The sequence below is a fragment of the Rhea pennata genome, chromosome 3 (genome assembly GCF_028389875.1).
Source record: "Rhea pennata isolate bPtePen1 chromosome 3, bPtePen1.pri, whole genome shotgun sequence".
NCBI classification, from domain to species: Eukaryota; Metazoa; Chordata; class Aves; order Rheiformes; family Rheidae; genus Rhea; species Rhea pennata.
Window position 1 is genome coordinate 69,366,578 of NC_084665.1, and position 20,799 is coordinate 69,387,376.

The 20,799-nt window shown below is 38.0% G+C and overlaps 1 protein-coding gene across 5 annotated transcripts in view; it reads right to left on the reverse strand.

Moving 5' to 3' along the window:
• LAMA2 (laminin subunit alpha 2) overlaps positions 1-20,061 on the reverse strand; it is a 377,777-nt gene extending 357,716 nt beyond the window's left edge. For 4 of the 5 annotated variants that reach the window (XM_062572567.1, XM_062572564.1, XM_062572562.1 and 1 more), the window contains exon 1: positions 19,917-20,056. In XM_062572567.1, coding sequence (XP_062428551.1) covers positions 19,917-19,992 — 76 coding nt within the window. In that variant the 5' untranslated portion in view covers positions 19,993-20,056. Of the gene's footprint in view, positions 1-19,916 lie in introns of all 5 variants that reach the window. The other variant, XM_062572565.1, reaches the window with a different exon arrangement.
• Positions 20,062-20,799: the final 738 nt, after the last annotated feature.

Consider the following 20,799-nt stretch of genomic DNA (forward strand, 5'->3'; position numbering starts at 1 on the left):
ACCAGCTTTTGAAAGCTCTGCCAGTTGCCAAGGAAGTCAAGATCTCTGATGTCGGGAGAGATCTATCTAGTTACCTCAGAGGATTACTTAAGACCCTTAAAATGATACTTTCTGAAATGTCTTCTACTTCATTTGAACACATGGGGGATAAAAAAAGGGAGAACAAACAGCTATGTTAGTGTTACCAGAATCTTGCATAAATCGAGAATTTTGATATGAGTTCATCCATCAAGCTCTGTATATTAAATTTCAGAGACCCTTTCTCTTCCAGTAATGTAACACAGAGCCTGGCCTGCAGTGAGTTTAACAAACCTTTTTCACACCATGCAAGGCAAAAAAAAAAAAAATCTTTTCAGCCAGCTGTCTGTCTGTATTTTTCAGGTTGTCAGTCAGATTCCAAACAGGCTCACATCACTAGTATCATCAGCTCTAAGGATGTTTTCTAAGTTATCACCATTTCCCACTTCCATCCTTTATATCTCTCAGAGAGAGAGAAACACAGAAAGAGAGCGCCCTTAAGGACACAAATCCTGTCTTTCTCAGTTCTCAAGCCCTTTCTCAAATGTTTACAATGCCAAAAATTTCAGCATGCTGAAAAGGCATTAAATTGTGCTAGTCCATTGGCCACAAGTACTTAATGAACCCTTCGTAATGGGTTAAGATCTCATGATCTTAACAGTGACCTCAGATCATCCATAATTGCAATTCACATGTTCAAAAGGAAAATCAGATTTCCCAGTAATAGTTGCTGCTCATATCTGATACTACTGAGGCAAAGGATCCTCTGTTACTTCAGCTTTAGAAAGTAAAAGTGTAAATTTCTCAAAGGAAAACGTGTAAATTTTTGTTTATTCAAGTTCAGTGTCAAGAAACCAAGTTCCTTTCAAATAAAACAACACAAATATAGGAGAACAGTGAGCATGAACCACACCTATTCTCTGAATGTAACAGAGACTACACCTGCTCCTTTCAGAACAAGATTCAGATTTTGTCATGCTGCACAAATGCAATTTGTTCTTCTGTACATAACATTCCCATTTGACAACATAAATTCATGTTGCATAAACTTCTGATCACATCCTGTGCCCTTGGATATTTGAGAAAGTAACTGCACTCTTTCCTACTTTCTCCCAAAAGACTTCATGACTTGTGTGGTAACCTACCCTTGTTAAAAATCACAGGGTCTGGAACCTATTGTATCTTAAAAACTCTAAATTAAAAAAGAAAAAAACAATGAAAAACAAAACTATCGGGGAAGACTCTGCTGGAAAGAGGAGAAAAAAACAAGTCAAAGGAATAGCCATGACAATTTGTTCACTGGTGATTTATGCTCTAGTGGATTTGGTTTATATGTTGATTCTTGCAAATTTGGATCTTTAAGGCTTGTCTAGCAATACAGAAAATCTCAACACATTTAAAGACATCATAACTTGCCACTAAGTACCTTGCCTTATAAGTACAGAGGCTAAGGTCCATGTGACATGATTCTGATTTCTTGGGTTAATTTATTTTTCATAAAGAAAAAAATTAAAATAGTTGGAAAAAATAATTGATGTATTTTGACAGCAAAGTTTGAAAAATATCTTTTCCTGTCACCCTGAGTTCCTAGGCATGTGGTGCTCACTTTATCAAAGCTGCCATGTTCTCATCCGTTCTTTGCTGACACTGTATCCATAGAGTGTATGGAGGTATTCTACACATATGACATTTCTGCATGGGTATGCTTGATTGTGTGCATGCTCTCAATCAGAATGAAACTAAAATCTTCTACAGGATCAAAACTATCATTTTGATTCTGTCCCATTATAAGGCAAACCAAGGTTTCTTCCTCTTGTTCCCACCTGAGATTACAAAAAGGCACAATCATACTTATTCACTGAATTCAGCTTAGACAAATTTCAAAATGAGAGCTAAAAACATGCTTTCCCCCACTTCTAAAATAGTAATCTTTTACAAATATCACTGCACCATAAGTACAGCTGCAAATAATAATCTATTGATGTAATTTCTTTACTGAATTATAAGGCAAATTAAAACCATATCTGTCTTACCATGGGTGAATGTAGTTGTGTAATAAAGTGGCTACAGAAGGACACTGGTAGTTGGTTTCTATCCTCAGTTTTGTCACTGATAACTTCAGTTATATGACTTTTGAAGTCATATAAATTTTTATTTCTCTGCATAACTTGTAGTTAGACATAGACACAATATGGCCACCCAGTACTGCTCAAAAAAGAAAAAATTGCTCTAAAAGCAATTTAGAGCAAAAAAAAAGTGCTCTAAAGAAAAAATTAAGATTTTAATTAAAAAAAACAATGGGACTCAGCTTTGGGGTTGTTTCAGAGCTGGTATTTCAATTTCAATCTTATGAAATACTACAAGCGCTCCTTACTTTCTAAGACTTCATTTACTGGCCCCTGCACCATGTGGTACAAGATTGGTGAATGTCATCATCAAATAAGGCTTCAGAGAGACACTGCTGAAACAAACTATCTTCAGTGTTAGAAAATTTATCCAGATTTGCCCAAAAGGTCTTAAATCCATGTTTCTCAGCTCTTAAGACACTTGCCCAAATTCCAAACCAGTTGAGAAGGGAAGGAGGCAGTGGCTATTTTTATTTTTTTTTACTGAACCTGTTCCCCTAGGAGTACTTAAATATGCAGTAGGTCCAGAGAGAGCAAAAGTAAACATGACTGTCAAGCCAAGCAGACTAGCCTAATCTAGTTTTTCAACGTAATAGGTACATTCTGTCAACACTAATTTTCTCATTTCATTTTTTTTCCTTGCCCTTCTAGCTCTACAGTACTAGTCTTACTTACTGATTTTATAATCCGCTATTCATTTGTATTAATTCTGTCCTCATTATCTACCTTTTATTGTAACAGTATCAAAATATCAAACAAGAACAGTGTCTAACTTAACAGTGTCTAACAAGAACAGTGAGGTAAATCTCCCTCTTTAAATAAAAAGAGCAAGTCTCCTTCAGAAGACCAATCAGAGCACCTCAGACTCCTCTCACTTGCCATATGAAAGAAGATAACCGTATTAGTGATAGGACTATCTCTAACCAGGTTACATGCCTGCTCTTAATGGTATGGATACTTCCCACAGCTCTTTATATCTCAGTGGCTTAAGTCTCTGTAGTACCTTTCTATTTTTTTGTCATGCTTCTGAAACGCCTTATTGAGTTATTAGAGAAATATAATGTTAAGACAGTTTTAGCATAAAGAGCACATTCCTCTCAAAACCTATTTGAGTCTTTACCACATGCAAAATCCTAAGTGAGATTGTGGGCTACTATGCAACTTTACATATTTGCATACATATATATACTATGTGTACATGCATACGTATGTATTACATACATACACACATATTATTTGGTACAACCAAATAAAATTATCTATTTTGCTGTCTCTTTTTCTGAGTGCTGAACAGAATTTGTGAATAAAAACGTCAATATCTGATCCCTTCCCTTTGCTTGTTAATGCCTAGGCAGGCTTCCAGTAGAAGTTTCCAATGTGAATTCCAAAACCAACATTTTTTAATTAAACTACAAAAAAATGCTTATTTTGAGGAAGCCAAATCACAGTAATTTCATCACCACAGAGAAAAGATGCAACAGTTTTACTTCCATTGAAGTAACATGAAAGTAGTTAGCTACCCTAAAGACACTGCTTTGAATAGAAGTATTTGTACACTTAAATGTAGCATAAAATAATACTTAATTACATTTTAACTAAAGAATCATGTGAGCCACAATTGCTTATTATTTAGAAGCTACTCTGCACACAAAACTGAATGCAATAATGTTCTTCCTTTTGTGAGAGGGAACAGTTAATAGTAAATTACAGAATAAATAAGGATAACAAAGAGCATCCATTTAAAACAGAGGTTGATTTTGGACACAAGCTTGTTTTATCTGGCATATCAGCAATACTACAGGAAACTATGCTCAGATTAGAATGCATAATGTTGAAAGATTCACAGCATTGTGAAGTTTCCCATGCTGCATACTGTTGCTCTGGGTAGCATCTTGAGAGTGGTAACAAAATCCAGATGCAAATCTAGGACATTATTTTTTAATCTTTATTTAAATTTATAACTTCCTGCTTATGTTGCTCAAACATGAAGTTTGTAATAGTTTATTAGAAAAAGATATACTGTGTCCTGATTTAGAAGGCTGCTAAACTTCTTCCACATCTTTCATGTATTATTTGCCCTTCTAGGGCCTTACTTCGCAAACACAAAATATTCCACTAATAACAAGAGGTAGGTATATTTCAGAAATCCCATAATCAGCATGCAGGCATTTATTAAATAACAACATTGAAAGGTTTTCAATTTAAATAAAGGAAAATAAATAAAGTATCACCAACTATTTATACAATATTTTCTATGGCCATCTTTACCCTCTTCTCCACATCACTGAAGATCACCTTAATATTAATATTGTATTTTAAAAACATATACTTGTCATTCTTGTTTTTAATAAAACAAATAATCCTCCATCACACATTTGAAATAATTTAATATAACAACAGACAGCAATTATTTCTGGTAGTTTATTTCCGACTTTCTTTTATGAATTGCTTGGAAATGAAAGCAAATAACAGGCAAGAAAGGGAAGAAAAACTGTCAAGCTTATCATACCTCAGCAGTCATCACGCCCTGAATCTTGAAGCATCTGATTTGCCAATAAGCAAGGAAACTACTGCAACAAATTGTTCAGGGTAAGATATTGCTACTGAAGTCACCTTTTTGTTATTTAAGAGTTGTGGATAAGAGCCTACCATCTGGTACCAGAGGATGCTTATCTTCAGAAACAACACTCTTCTTTAAGAACAAAAGTATTCTGAACAAAAGTGAATTTTCTATTGCAAAACAATCTTTAAAGACTGTCACTTTTTCTGAGAAAGATAGAAGTTGGCCCCACAAACTGATCTCCTGAAAAAAATATGGTTCCAAGAGAAACAGTGCTGCCACTGTATGATACCTAGTACATTGGCAAAGAGACATCGTCCAACCCATTCCAGAAATTCTGAACTGTTGAAATTATCCCCTCGAGCCATTTTTTTTATCAGATTCAAGTCTAAATCATGAGCAAATTCTTCCAAGGTGTGTGTTACTCATCTTTTCCTTTCACCAAATAAACTGTCAGACCCAAGAAGAGTTAATATGTGGTCATACATCATGAACCTACCAGATGTAATAATGTTAATAGAACAATAAAATTAATTCAATATCCCATTATCTACTCATTATTTCAAAAGAATGATGCATTTAGCAAATAGCAGAGTGTAAGCATCATCTCTGAGTCTGGACCTTACCTCACTTTCCAAAAACACATCTATTCTGAATAGATATAAGTAATTTCCACTGATGGAAATTATGCATGGACATTCCACAGAGAAAGGATGGAAGAATAACAAAAAGTCTGGAACATAAAAGGCTTTTCATAAGGATACAAAATATACTCTGTCTCTAACCTAGAATTTTCTTTAAAATTTCTATTAAAAATGAAGTTTAATAATACACAGTTATTCTTAATATTAAGTATGTTCCAATTTAGAGCAGACTAACATACATTCTGATGAATCCAAAATCCTTTGATATATAATGCAACACATTGGGGGCAAAAATTGAGTTCAGAATACGGAAAAAGATAAAACAACCATTCTTAAAATCTGTTTAGGTTCAAAAAGCCTAAAAGCACTCTTACACATTAAATCTATCCTGAAATGGAAAATAAGGTGCCAGATACAAAAAGTATTGTTAATAAAAATAATAAAAAAAAACCTTTAAGAATAAGCCTCTAAAACTTTGAGCTTAAAGTGTATTAGCTAATACACTTTACTAACAAAGGATGGATCCCTAACTGAAGTTTCCTTGCACTGGTAAAAATTACAAGAAACACCTATACATAAAGAATTACATGCCTATTTGAAGTTACCATTGGTCATTTTTTCATTGAACACACGTGCACTCACATGTCAGTGTGTAGGAATGATTAATGTTCATGAAACAAACAACAGGATTCTAGAAATTCTATTTGATGGCATGCCAGTCAACATTTTGATCCTCATAGATTTAGAACAACACTTTCTTCAGCCCAGTTGGTACAGTAAAAACATTTCAGCTTGGACACAGCTTTAATTCCGAACAAAAAGATTACTTTGCATATGAATCTGCATATGTCACTAAAGAATTTTTCCTCCCATGCTATTTCCACAAAAAGTTTTTCTTAGAAGTTAATTGTCTTTCTTCAGTATTTATGTACCACTATGAAGTCTACAGGCCTAACATTGGAGAAACAAAGCCTCATGTAAACAGGAAACAACATTAAATGCTTCTTAATAGCTCTCTGTAGCAATTCACTCTCTATGTTTCAACTAAAGCTAATGCTTCAGTTTAAACTATTCATTCTGACAGCTCCAAGACCCTCTGACTCCTCGTTCTCTCAGTCATAGCAGAAATAAACTGCTTACATATATACATATGTTCAGCAGCACATTAAGACAGAACAAAATGTGATGTTCCGGACTATAACCTCTCTTTAAAAGGACTGAGAATGAAATTCTTGCCTCAACAATGTCAAGAATTTTCCCTTAACTTCAGATAAACCTAATCTTTCACTCCAAAATAGGTACACATCACATATCTTATAATTTATATGAAAGTATGTATTTTTACTCAGATATTCCAAATAACAGCCACACATGAAAAACTGGTAGTGAATGATGGAAAATTATTTCCCTGTACTTTCCATGGATTTGGTGTAGCAGGCTTTTATAAGAGAATTTGCAAATTCTGCTTCACTACTAGAAAAGAATATACAGACACTGTCATGTAGTAGGCACACATCATGTTTTTAAAACTAATTCAAGGAGTGATTTAAAGGTATGCTGTGCAACACATTGGGGGCAAAAATTGAGTTCAGAATACGGAAAAAGACAAAACAACCATTCTTAAAATCTGTTTAGGTTCAAAAAGCCTAAAAGCACTCTTACACATTAAATCTATCCTGAAATGGAAAATAAGGTGCCAGATACAAAAAGTATTGTTAATAAAAATAAAAAAAAAAAAACTTTAAGAATAAGCCTCTAAAACTTTGAGCTTAAAGTGTATTAGCTAATACACTTTACTAACAAAGGATGGATCCCTAACTGAAGTTTCCTTGCACTGGTAAAAATTACAAGAAACACCTATACATAAAGAATTACATGCCTATTTGAAGTTACCATTGGTCATTTTTTCATTGAACACACGTGCACTCACATGTTTTTAAAACTAATTCAAGGAGTGATTTAAAGGTATTCTGTGCAAAATAAAATGGCTTTTTAACATGAAATTTAATAATTCCTTGAATTTGTGAAACTTTGAGCAGTAATTTCATCTCATTCTAGATGGTCTTCATAATGTTGAATCGTATTCAAACTAAATGTTTTACTACAGATGTACTTAGATCAATTAATGGATTAATTCATCAATGTATTTTCAATTAAATTAAAATATTTATTTTCATACTGTCTGGCCCAAATTTTCACTAATTTCCAGAAACTCAACCATTCTATGGGACAAGAAGAGTCTAGAACAATGTCCTTCATGCACCATATTCAGTAATACACCTGAGCACTATAAATGCTTCTCCAGCCACATCTGACATTGGGGGGTTCTGTCAAGGAATCACAGGCATACACTACTCGGGCCACCCAGCTTCTTTTGTATTGAACGTATAGTTCCCTGCAGCAGTTATCAAGAAGAAAACTCCTTGTTTTGTAAATAGCAACATATAAACACAAATAAAGATTAGTAAGCTTCACTAGTCAGTAATTTGTAACTGACAGAGGTAACAAAGTCCACACTGTGCATCCTATAGTTAGGATTGTTTATACTTTGCTTTTACTAACCTGGTACAGCAACAGTAAGTATTAAAACTGCTTCAGCCCTACTTTTCCTTACTTATGCAAACTGTATGTGCACTGGAGTTTTCTGTGATTCTTCACTTTCCAGGCAAAGTTCTCCTAGGAAAATCTTTACAATAAAAGTAACGGGAAAGTGAGGCAGTGAGAATTTCTTGTGAGAAATGTTTGACTGCTTTTTTTCAAAAAAGTCAGGACAGAGGTAAAAGATTAAAAGCAGTCTTTACATGGGAGTGACACCAAATATCACCATTTTTGAAGCAGAGTGCCATAGAGAGATTCCCAAGAAAAGTAATCGCCTATCATCTCTGTAGATCTTCAGTAGAACCAGAATTCATGAGTATTCATAGCAGCATACAGTTAAGTAAGGAAGAACACTTACTGGATGGGGGTAAGAAGTGGCATCCTATTCACTTGAATGTTGCAGTTACTCATGTTAAATGAAGGAAACAGAGGACCTGCAAACAACTTCACTACCAATATTACAGCAAATTACTGAATATCTTCCAATGCAACCATTGTTCAGACCCATCAATTCAAGACTAATTCAATCTCAGCCAGGCATACTGCTTGTCAAAGGCTTTAAACAGCTGTCCTTCAATCTCCTCCCTATGCTTGCCCAAGTCTAAAATTAGCTGTATGTTAATTTTAGCCTAAACTAAAAATATGAAAATGTAAAAATTGCCATAATAGGTCAGAACAACAGCCCACCTAGAACAGTATCCTCTCTATTGCTAGTGCTCATTGACTAAGGCTAAAAGAAACAGATACACATAATACTTCCCTGACATATAGTCCATCTTCAAGAAGTTAGCATTTATGGATCAGTGTATGTTAACTGTCACTGATGGATATATCCTCCATTAACTGGCCCAGTCTTTCTTCAGGATAATTACTGCTCTCAGACTCTACAATATTTTATCTTAGTGAATTCCAAAATTATATAATCTGTGGAAAAGTTCTTCCCTTTTTTAAACCTGCAGACTGATCACTTCATCAAGTGTCCCAGTTTTTGTGTTCTGGGAAGCAGTGACTTCCTCCTCAACTGCATCGCAAAGCCACTCTATTATCTTTGACAGATTGTGGTGGTTTCTGAGGTTCCTGAGGACTGGAAGAAAGCAAGTTTCACTCCTACCTTCAAGAAGGGCAAGAAGGAAGATCCAAGAAACTACAGGACAGTTAGCCTCATTTCAAGCCTTGAGAAGATGACAGAATAAATAATCCTGGAAGACATTTCCAAACACATTATGAATGTTACTGGGAGCAGTCAGCATGGTTTTACAAAGGGGAAATCATGCCTGACCAACCTGACAGCCTGCCATGGGAGGACAACCTTGGTGGGTGAGGAGAAAGTAGTTGATATTGTGCATCTTAATTTTAGCAAGGCTTTTGATACTGTCTCCCTAACATGTTCATTGACAAACTGGTGAAGCATGGGATGAAGATGGTAAAGCGGACTGAAAAGGAGCTGAACTGCTGCACTCAAAGGGTCATGATCAGCAGCACAAACTCCAGTTGGAGGCCAAATACTCATGGTATCCCTCAGCAGTCAATACTGTGGCCAAAACTGTTTAACATCTTCATTAATGAATGATAGGACAGAGTACTCTCAGAACCCTTTGCAGATGATGCAGAACTGGGAGGAGTGGTAGACAGACCAGATGGTTGTGCTGACCATTTCAAGGGAACTTAACAGGATGGAAAAATGGGCCAACAAGTACCTCATGAAATTCAACAAAATGCAAAGTCCTGTATCTGGGGAGGAATAACCCCAAGCACCAGTACAGAATGGGAGTCTTAATGGCCCTGATCAGCCTCAGCTGGGGCTTCCGCCCATACACCCTGCCCTTGGGCCCAGGAGCTCTATTTAAGCTCAGTCTTGGGCTTTCATCTTCTGTATAAGCTACATTGGAGAAGTATTACTCCTCAGGTCAGCCATAGCCAAGCCTATGTCAGACCATGGATGCCATTGATCCTGACCCAGAAACTGACTTCCCAGTTTGACCTCAGTCTTGCTTTGTCCCTGTGTGGCCCTGCTGGTGATCACTAGTCCTGATCCTACCCCTTACCTGTGAATTGACTTGCCAACTTGACCTGATACCTGCCTCATCACCATGAACTAGCTCGATAACCTGGACTCCTGGTTGAACTTTGCTATGGCCTCTGGGTCTGTCCTGCTTGCCTTGCTTGAGTACTATGGGCTCTGGCTAGTGAAGCCTCTGCCCTGCCAGCTGTGACAGTTCCCCATGCCTCAGGGGGTTGGTCCACCTTGCTCTTGACAGCTACTCCCAGTTCTCATTTCAGCATCATGCAAGAGCTGTTTAGATTATTTTCTGCCTAGGAGTATTACCTATTACTGAAGGTCATCTGCCACACTTTCAGCCACCTAGCCAGTTTTATGATTTCTTCCATAAACTGAGTCCTTTGCTCTTTTTCTATGATAACTTCGTTTAAGAAATTTTCTCAAAAACCTTAAAGACTGAGTACATTCTAATGACTACATAGCCCTTAACTTTTAATACAAATTCTTTGAAGGCATACTGATATGATACACAATTTCTTTCTACAAAAGCCATTTGGCTCTTGGCAATACAACATACTTACCCATGTATTTACTAATGCTACTCTTTATCATGTCTACTAATGTGTTCAGTTCTAAAATTATTGTTTTAAGATCATTATTTGAGGCCTCTTTAAATATTAATATCATATTTGCCAGCTTCCATTTCCCTGCTACTGAGGCTGACTTCAACAATTACATAATGTCATTACAGCAATTTCACACTGAGCTCTTTACCTCTCTTCTATAAATATCAAATCCAAATACGCATCTCCCCTAGAGCTCCTGAACTGGTATCACTCATTAGCTTTAACCAATCTAAATCTAAGCTGAATCCACAAACATCTATGCCAACACCAAATCCTATACTTGGAGCTGACACTTTTATAAATCAGCACTTCTGTCTTCCTGTCTCTGCCATTTAAATCAAGACCCTCAGGGCAGCAATTATCTTCCTTTATAGTGCAAAGCACAATCAGGAATTATTGTGTATTATTCACTATTTTTCTCATCGCCAAAATTTTTCTTTTGGATACTTTATACACATGACCCAGCATCACATCACCTTCTGCATACAGTGCTTCCAAACTAATCCTGAAGAGCCTGGAATACAAAGAGAAGGCTTAATACAAGCAAAGGTTACTTTCTAAAGCAAACAGTTTTGTTTGTTAGCAGTCATTTCACAGAACATCTATTTATTTTGATCTTCATTTTTACAGACAGATGTAGCTAGCCTCTTCTCTCAAACTTTTCCCCTCAAAAACATCTCCTGTTCCCAAAGCAACGTTTCTAATATGAGCACTATCAAGCTGTACATATATCAGTAAGCCATGTGTTCAAATTAAAAACCATAAATTACTCTTGAAAGGAAAGGCTATCCTCTTTTTAAAACAAATACTGTCATTACATAGGTAATGAACAGCATAGAAACACAGTATGAAGAACTGTGTGCACTGTCAGTAACAAAACTTTTCTATCTAAAATAAGGTACTAAGCCAAGCGCTGATCTCTCACTTATTAGTGACCTACCTTTGATTTTACTGTTTTGAGCAACACTGCTGGATTAATGAAAATGAAAGACAACAGGTTGTGGTAAAAAGTAGACCAGTGAAACATAGAGTTGCACTTGAACCTATCACCACCTATGAACCATAAAAGTTTTAAACAGATATTTTTAGGACAACCATTTATTTCAAGTAGAATGTGATCTATGGAAAGTACTATACAAACGTCCACAGATATGTTAGTATTATGAAGAACCAATCCATTAGTTTGCCAGCCATCTGTACTTGAATTTTTCAGAATTACAAAGCACAGCTGCATTCATTGATCCCTTTAGATATTGTCACCTAAGATGACCAGCACAAAAAGAAATAAGGAGAATAACAATATTGACCAAAGCATATGATATATCTTCAACAACAAATGACTCAATATAATGACTTGAGTTCCACTTTGTTCTTCCTAGACAGTGTCTAATTCCCCCAGGTGACTCAGGCTCTTGGTTATTATTACTGCTGCTATTTCATCACTTTTTTTTAATACCACAAAAGTTCTTTCACCAATTAAACTATGACCTTCAAAGCCCCTTTTAAGTAACTCTGACCAATAAGGCAAGCAGGCTTAGTGCATTTTCCCCTCTGGTACGAAGTTGGTACAAACATATTTTGTTGGCAAATGAATACCTTATTCTCCATGTCAAAGCTGCAGCTGGAGGAGGAAAAACTGAAGCTGCATGCATAATCAATGATTATAGGGTATGCATGTAAAAGCTTCCCACCCACTCTGAATTTAGAAAATATTTGCCATATTTACTATATAACCATAAAGTGACTGGGAGGGAGAACACACTTATGCAGACCCTAAACCCACACAACACACAGCCTTAATACAATGGAATTAATTTAGAAGGCTTTGCTCAGCTCTAGAAAGATGCTGAGTTCAAGAGAAAAATTCCACATATATGTTACATTACATATTTTTCAATAGAATGTCATTTTTGCCTTGTTGAAACTATTAGGTTGAGGGCTTATTCTTCTCTGAAAAAGAGTGATTAAAAGAAATCATTGCCAATTTACACTAATATGAAGAGTCAATGAAGAATTTATTCCATTTTATGGGACTTCTTCAATCACAGTTGAGTATTTTCCACAATTGCAAAAGGTGACTAAAAATTATCACAAAGGATGAAATGGTACCAGGATTTTTTTTTAAGTAACATTAACAAATTCTACATTGCCAACAATGGTTTGAGGCTAAACATCAAAAGCATACTTTCAGTGCTCTGCAATCATAACACCTTTTTGTTGCCACTGAAAAAAATGCGCACATAACTCACACAATTAAAACAGATGTGCAACTGAATCACACACAAATCACCAGCTCTGGGATTTGCACAAACACACACTTTCTATTCCTGATGTTTTCAGATATCAAACTCAAAAGGCTTGTATGTTTTATTTATGTTACTTTGAGTTCTTTAGTAGGAATGCATTTTTTTTTTGTTTGTTTCCTAGTACTCTTTGGCCTTCAGAGGAATTCAATATACTCATATTCCCTACTACCACAGTCAGATTTAGAAAATTTGCACATAATAGTTATCACAGCAGCACAAGGATTTTAGTATACATATTTAGAAGCATAACAATATGTACAAATAATGCTATTCATTTATTCATTCTCCCAGCCTAACTGTTATTCAACAATATTGTAGTTCTGCATTCTGAGTGCAGGATACACTCCAAGAAACTTAACAGATTATGCATTTCCCTGTAATAGAGATAATCCAGACACTTCTGTGAAACAGGAATATGGACTGTTGAAGAACTAATATGAACAGAAAAATACACTGCTGTTCAGCATCCTCCTCCATATCCTAAAGGTAGTGAAACTACTGGAGGCACGATTAACCCAAGTGAAAATGGCATCCAAAATTCTAATCAGGGCTTATTTGAGAAGCTAGTGTATACGGAGAGGTCCAAATAAAATTCTAAATTAATTCGCACTCTCAGTGGAAGTGTGTGGAAAAGTAGTGTTTCTGATTTCCTTTTCTCACAACTCTCAGTTCCTGATTGCTAACCCCCAGATTTGCCTCCTTTTCCCACAGCAATGGTTTTATACATTGTGTTTGGCATCATTTTCCAAAGCCTTTTCATGAAGTATTCTTCTGATTCTCTCCAACTGACCTTAAAGACTTCCCTCACTCATTGGCAGAAGTGAAGAATGACAAGATATAGTCATCTGAAGCAATTAAAAAAAAATGTTTTGATCCCTTTTTGTTAACTCTCTTTTTCTCTTTTTTATTATGGCTCAAACCCACAAATTACAACAGTAGCAGATACATGTGTCAGTTGGGACTGGACAAGATTTTGTAACGATATTTGGATAATCCACTCTGCCGGAATGTTCATTATTCTTCCTGAGGTTACACAATGGTTCCCTGGCATTACACTGCATTACTACAGCTGCTTTAGAGTCTAATGTCATTACAAGGTCTGATTCAGAGATAATGTCTGCTAGAAGAATCTGGCAGGGAGCACAGTCCTAGTAAAAAACTTGTGATGGTAAGGGATAACTAATGGATATTGAGTAAAGTTAGTAAAAGGTATTTGTTTGGAGTTTTTTTCCAGCAATCCTGAGACATTTTTGTTATTTCTCAGGACAAAAATCTCATTAATTCAAGTTACTTTTTCTGGAAATCCTATCATTTTTTTCTATTCAAAATCAATCCTAAAAGTAAAAAAGATTCACTTTCTGCCTTATCCATGGCACAGAAATGGTCCAAAAATATTGGTATTTTCTTGGCTATCTCATTTAACTTTACTTTTGGTTGAAGGAGACCATCAAAACTGCAGGCAGCAAGAACTAGGAATCTGTTATCAACTATAGTAGCTGGTACAGGAGAACAACATGCAATCATCAGCAGGAGCCCACTCATGACCTAGCCCTGCTGACAACTATCAAGGAATTCCCTTTGCTCTTTTAAAAACATAAAGGAGGTCAAAATAAAGTTTACTAAACATTTTTGTCTATATTTTATGTCTGTAAGCAAGATATGGTTTACATTATTGTTAGTATAGCCTGAGTTAGTGTGTGGCGTAAGAGTTCTCAGATATTCTAGGCACAGCACTCATTTGGAAAGAAAGATATCCAATAATCAGGGGCTTATTGACTAAAAGAAAGACGAAAAAGAAAAGGAGATAATCAGATATAAACACTGGTTCATATTTGTTTGTATTTGTGTCCTATTATCCTTCTCAACTTAGAAAAACAAGAAGTCTGGACTTAAGAAAAAACAAACTGCAATAGGATTCCATGGTGCAGTGTTTTTTCTCTTATTCCAAAACATGATCATCTCCAAAAACTGTCAGTCCAAGTAGCTGGATAAGAAATAAGAACATGTGTGGGTGGATTCCTTCCTCCAGCCTGAATAAATTAAAAATGATTGTTTGCTGTATTATTTTAAAGGGTTTTTGGAACAGGTTAAAGAGCCACTGTTCTGACTTCAGTATTTCAAGAAAGCTTCCTATAAAAAATTGCAAGAGTAAAACCAAATAATATGGATTTTTAACTTCAAGTTTGTCTTAGGTTTTAATTATCACTTGGAAAAACTTACACATTTCTGTACATCACATACCTCACCCAGTCTGGCTGTGATTACTTCAAGTTAAAGAATGTACACAAAAAACATACACAAATGCACGTCTCTAGTCAGACTGGACAATTCTACTTATTTCTAAGTAAGGTGTAAAAGTGGACATTTGATTACAGTATTTCTAAACCTCAAAGCCATACCAATACCCTCTGCTTTCAGTTTCTCAACCATTTATTACATTTTAAGAAAAATAATAAAGTAAAAAAGTTACAAATAACTACTCCATATTATTGACAGCAGCATCTCCCAAACATTTTGGACTGGTAAATCCCTATTGATCCCAAATAGTCCTAGCAGAGTTTCCAGAACCAACCAAGATTTGTTCTTGTATATCCATACCCATTCCCCCAGAAGAAATCTAGTTTCCAGGTCAGCAAAAGTGTATCTGACAAAGCATTTAATAGAATACAGAATGAATGTAAAAAGGGCATATATATACTGTACTATGCTGCACTGCACTTTCAGAGAAAAGGGCATGCTACCTGTTACACGATCTTGAAAATAGATTAATAAATTCCACTTTTTAAAAAACACAGACAGAATTTTATGCATCATATGGCTCCTACCCTCACAACAGAAGTATTCTTGAATGCAGATCTCCACATATGTTGACTGATCATCCTGAAGGGATTAGCTAATGGCCAAATTCTACCTTCCCCTCTCTCAACAGAGACAATACTTTGGGGCTCTTTTCCCCAAATAGCCATTGATTTTCACAAAACTTTCAGAGCTAAATTGTCTTTGACATTTCTACATTTCTTTCAAATCTGGCTGAAACAGGAAAACAGATTCAAGTTTTTTTTTCAAGGGAGAACTAGCTGATAAACAGAGCAACCAGTTAAACCTTGTTCTTTCAAAAAAGCAGACTGTAAGTTCATCAGAATTATTCTCTCTCATATGAATAAACTGCTTCTCCAAATAAAGTCAACAGAACATTTCAAATGGTTAAATGCCATGAACTAGGATGAAAAGGCTCTCCATATCAGAATTACAATGTAGTACTTTTTGTGTTGTGGTCATTTTTAAAAGGTGACCTTACTCCAAAGACATCCTTATAAATAAAAAGGACACTTACATATTTCTTTATCTTACTAGATTAACAAAACATCATTTTTTTCTCCAGAATTTAAATCCCCACGACAATCTTAAATCTTAATATGTGAAATAGAAATTTTACATGATATGCATCTTTGACCCTTCAAATCTCTATCCATGTAAGTGCTACAGATATACATCTGACCTCCCATGGGTGGATTCACAAAAATAATATCCACAAAAAGCTTGTTGTCATTATCCATGTAAAATACACAACTAACTGTTTTGTCCTTTGGTTTCTTTTGTTATCACAATCCAAATAATTACAAAAGTTTCAGAAGTAAAAACAGGGCAGGGAAATATGGATACAAATCCATACCAAGAATGCAGAAGATAACTTTTAAGAATTATACATTCCTGCTAACTAGAGCTGCACAGAGGTGAGAGATGCCGATTACTGTTACGTGACATCACTCATGCAGCATTGCAAGTGATTTAAGACCCCTTCATGGCTCTCTGTTATTCTACTTACTGCAGCAACCCCTTATCTTGTTCCTTTTTCTCATTCTGCAATAGATGAGACAAAGAGCATGGGACTATTATCCCTCTCTCTTGACTTTTCAGAGCAGGTATACAAGACACACATAAGTATGTAACACAGAATCATAGAATCACAGAATCAGTAAGGTTGGAAGGGACCTCTCGAGACCATCTAGTCCAATCCCTGCTCAGCAGGGTCACCTAGAGCATGTTAGACAGGGTTGCGTCCAGGTGGGCTTTGAATATCTCCAGAGAAGGAAGGAATCCTAAAACTCCTGTTTCCATGAGATAACACAGACAGCAGTTTTGAACTAAACTGTAGAAAACTCATTTTAGAAAACTATATCTACATACAGACTTAAAAAATATTAATGAAGCTACCATCATCCACTGCCTAACTGAATGACACCAGTGATGTTCTGCTAACATTAGGTGGATGTTCACCCATTTTTAATGAGAAATTTCACTTTGACTTTATGAGAATCTTATCTATGTAACCTCTAGAAGCCAAATTACATTTCTGACTATTGTCATGCTAAGGAACATCCATACTCCACTGAGTTATGTCCACTGATATCAGCAGCAGAACTCATAGAGCAAGTTACTGTTCAATATATCAGTTTCTTAGCCCTGCCTCTTCTATTCACATTTACCAACATGCATAGTTTCAGTCCTCTCCTATAACAGATGCTCAGCCTTTAAGGATGACTCATTCACACTCAAAACTAGTTTTGTTACTCCTTTCTGAAGTATTGTTATTTTGCTTCTATCATATTCTAGAGGAAAGAAGATGAACCAAAGTCCAGGTTTTAAAATGAGCATTATATAGCACTCTAACTTACAAAGTTAGTGCTTCACTGTAAGCTACACATACCTTTAAGAATTAGTATTATAGAATGCACATGCCTTGCTTCTGACATTTTACAAGATACTCTACAAAATTACTTAGTGTTCAAAAAAAAAAGAACAACAAATAACATATGCAGCTGAAACAAAAACTTAAAATTAATTCCAGGTTTCTGACCACAATAAATCTTCCACCAACTTAGAAAAAAAAAATACAGACTGTTCCCATGTTTGAGGTGCAAGATGTTCTTGAACAGTTCAGTTCTAAAAAAACAACATGGGAATTCATTGTGATGTCTCAAATGTTATTTTTCAAAGCATCCCAACTCTGTTACATAATTTTCTCCATGGACAGCTAACTGGTGCTAACAATTACAGAGTAACAATTATAGAGTAACATCCAGTGTTATGGTTATAACCAAGTAACTGTTAACTAGAAAAACAAATGTTCTAAGTCTAAAGGTATAAACCAAGGATCTAGGAACATTCTCGTATGTGTTACAACTCCCCCAGGACTTCAGTGAAGTCAGTCTTTTCAAACTTTTTGGATTACAGTGGAGTTGATTACCTCGTTGTCCCAGGAACACAGGGCTATCTGCATAGTACTAGCACCTCCTAGCAGCTGTAACAGAGCTTAGAAATGAGTCCAAAAGACTCTGATAAATAATCCAAATTACTCTGATAAATAAATAGCTTAAAAATTTGGCAGGCCAGCACTTGAATTCAACTGTGAGGTTGAGAAGGTCCCATCAACACAATATTAACATTTAATTAAAAGTCACAGAGCTCATCACTGAGTTACCAAAACTCAGTTATAACAATACCAATGGTGCAGCCACTCATTTCCCATCTAAAAGGAAAGTAATGATCACATCTCCTTATTGCAGAGGTTAAAAAAACAAGACACTGAATAAAGAAAAGCACATTTTCCAAAAGTGCATGTCTGTATGTCAGTATAAAAAGAAATGCCTCAAATAGTGTTTTTCTGGTTGAAAAGAAAAATTATTTAGCAGAAAAAGCAAGAGAGAAATGCATGAGGCACTATATATTAAATGCTCTACTTTAAAATCTCACTCTGCAGTGTTTACCAGTAAATCACCACCTAAAAGTAGTCTATTTCTTGGTAAGTTTTTATCCTGGGTTACTCTAAGTATAACATCTACAGAGACACTTGATCAACTGTCATTTGTCCTCACAAACTAAAATTAGTATAAAGGAGCCAGCTGCTTGAAATACTTTCTTTTTCTTGAAATGACAGCTCATCATGTTTTCTAAACTAGAGTAAACCCTAAATTGACCAAAAATTCCTAATCCAAAGTGTTCAGGTTATAGTATGACATCAAGGTCAACTAGAAGCTAGATGTTATTCCAGCGACTTTTAAATTGATTTCTTTTAATACACCCATGGTATCTCCTTACTGAAACCTTTTCAGTAGGGCTAAAAATGTTAGGAGCAGCAAGCGCAGGAATGATAATGTGTGCTGAAGAGAGTTTTTAAGGATTTCCTCTGAGAGCTAATATATTTGATAAAGTTCATTTTTCTATTATCTGTACATGAACCTTTCTGATCTTTCAACATCAGATTAACTGTAATTTTTTTTTAAAAAAAGTCAAAACACCTAAGGATTATATAATGGAAGGTGATTATTTATGTAAGACGCTGCATACTCTGGGAGGATACAGTTCTGTTCCCATCTCAGTGCTGAATAACTGCATCCAACTGCAACCTTGCCCAGAAGGATCGAGCAGCCTGCACTCATTTCAGTACAGGCTACCAAGCTCTCCCTAACCACTGAGATGCCAGCAGGCGTGCACAACACCGGACGAGGTTAGCCTGCGATGCCTCTGTGACACGTCGGGGAGCGGGGCACCTCGTCGAGGCGTCCTCCCACGACAGTGCCATCAAGCATGATTTGCCCCTCCGCGCACAGGGACAACGCGGATCATCTACCTCGGCGGCGCTCCGAAGCGGAAACAAGCGTGGCGCTTTCCATCTGCCTCTTAATAAAAGCGTGTGTCTGCGAGAGAGCGGGGCGCGGACGCGCAGCGCGTCCCCGCTAGTCACCGGACTCCCCGGGCAGCCGCCGCCCGCCGCGCCCGCGGAGCCGGGCGGCAGCGCGGGGCCGGCGGTGGGTCCCGGTCCTGCCCCGGGGCGGCCGCTCCGAGCTGCGCTGCCCGCACACGGGCTGCGCCCCGGCGCCCCCAAAGCGGCTGCGACGCCGGAGGCTCCTGCCTCCCCCTACTCCCCCTACCGCCCTCCCCCCGGACTCCCAAGCGTGCGGCACGGCCGCCTCCCGCTCTGCGCCCTCCACTGCCCCGGCGGGGGCGAGCGGGGCACCGGCGCCCCGCTCCCCCGTACCTCTTTGCGGCGGCGGCTGGCCTCGGCTGCCGAGCGCCGCGAGGAGCAGGAACAGCGGCCAACTTTCCCCGGCCATCGCTCCCGGGCAGCCGAGCCGCTGCCTCGTCCCACCGCGGGTCACAGCGAGGCGAGTGCGCGGCGGCCCGCGGAAGCAGGGGAGAGCCCGGTGCCTGCGGGCAGGGCGCAGGACACACCCCTGCGCCCCCACCCCGCCCCGCCGCCGCCCGCCCCGCCGCTGGCCCGCGCCTCCCAGCGCGGCGGGCGAGCGAAGGGCGGCCCGCGAGGGAGGGGGCGGCGGCTGCCGCCGGCTCCCCGCGCTGCTTTCCGCGGCCCCCCGCGCCCGCGCTTCGGGAGCGGCCCGCCGCGGAGGGCCGAGCCGCGCGGGCGGCGGCGGGCGCGGCGCGTGCCCTAACGGCCGCTCCCGCTGACGCAGCGTGCCGCCTGCTGCGGCCGTTAGGGCACGCGGCGCCGCCAGCGCCGTCGCCGCCGTTTACCTCAGCGCTTGCCGCAGCGCCAGGCCGCCGCTGTGTCTGAAAACCCTCGAGACCTGTTACGCCCCTTTCTATCACGGGTAATTTGTTTTGCCTGGAACCTTTATACAAGTTGATACTCTTCGTACATATAGAGGGAAGCACATTAAATTTTAATCTGAAGGTGCAGTGGAGGTATATGCAAAATGAACACTTGCAAGCCCAGCACGGAATGGAAGGCGTAACTGGAAGGTGGTGTGTTGTGCTTTAACTACCATCAAATACATCTTCACCATTTGCCTAGGTGAGATACGAGGGAATCTTCTGGGTTAATGGTGTCTGGTACTCAGGAACAGTGCAATGGAGCAGTCACTTGGTGATAAAATGAGCCCCAGAAGATGCCATGCATCCCT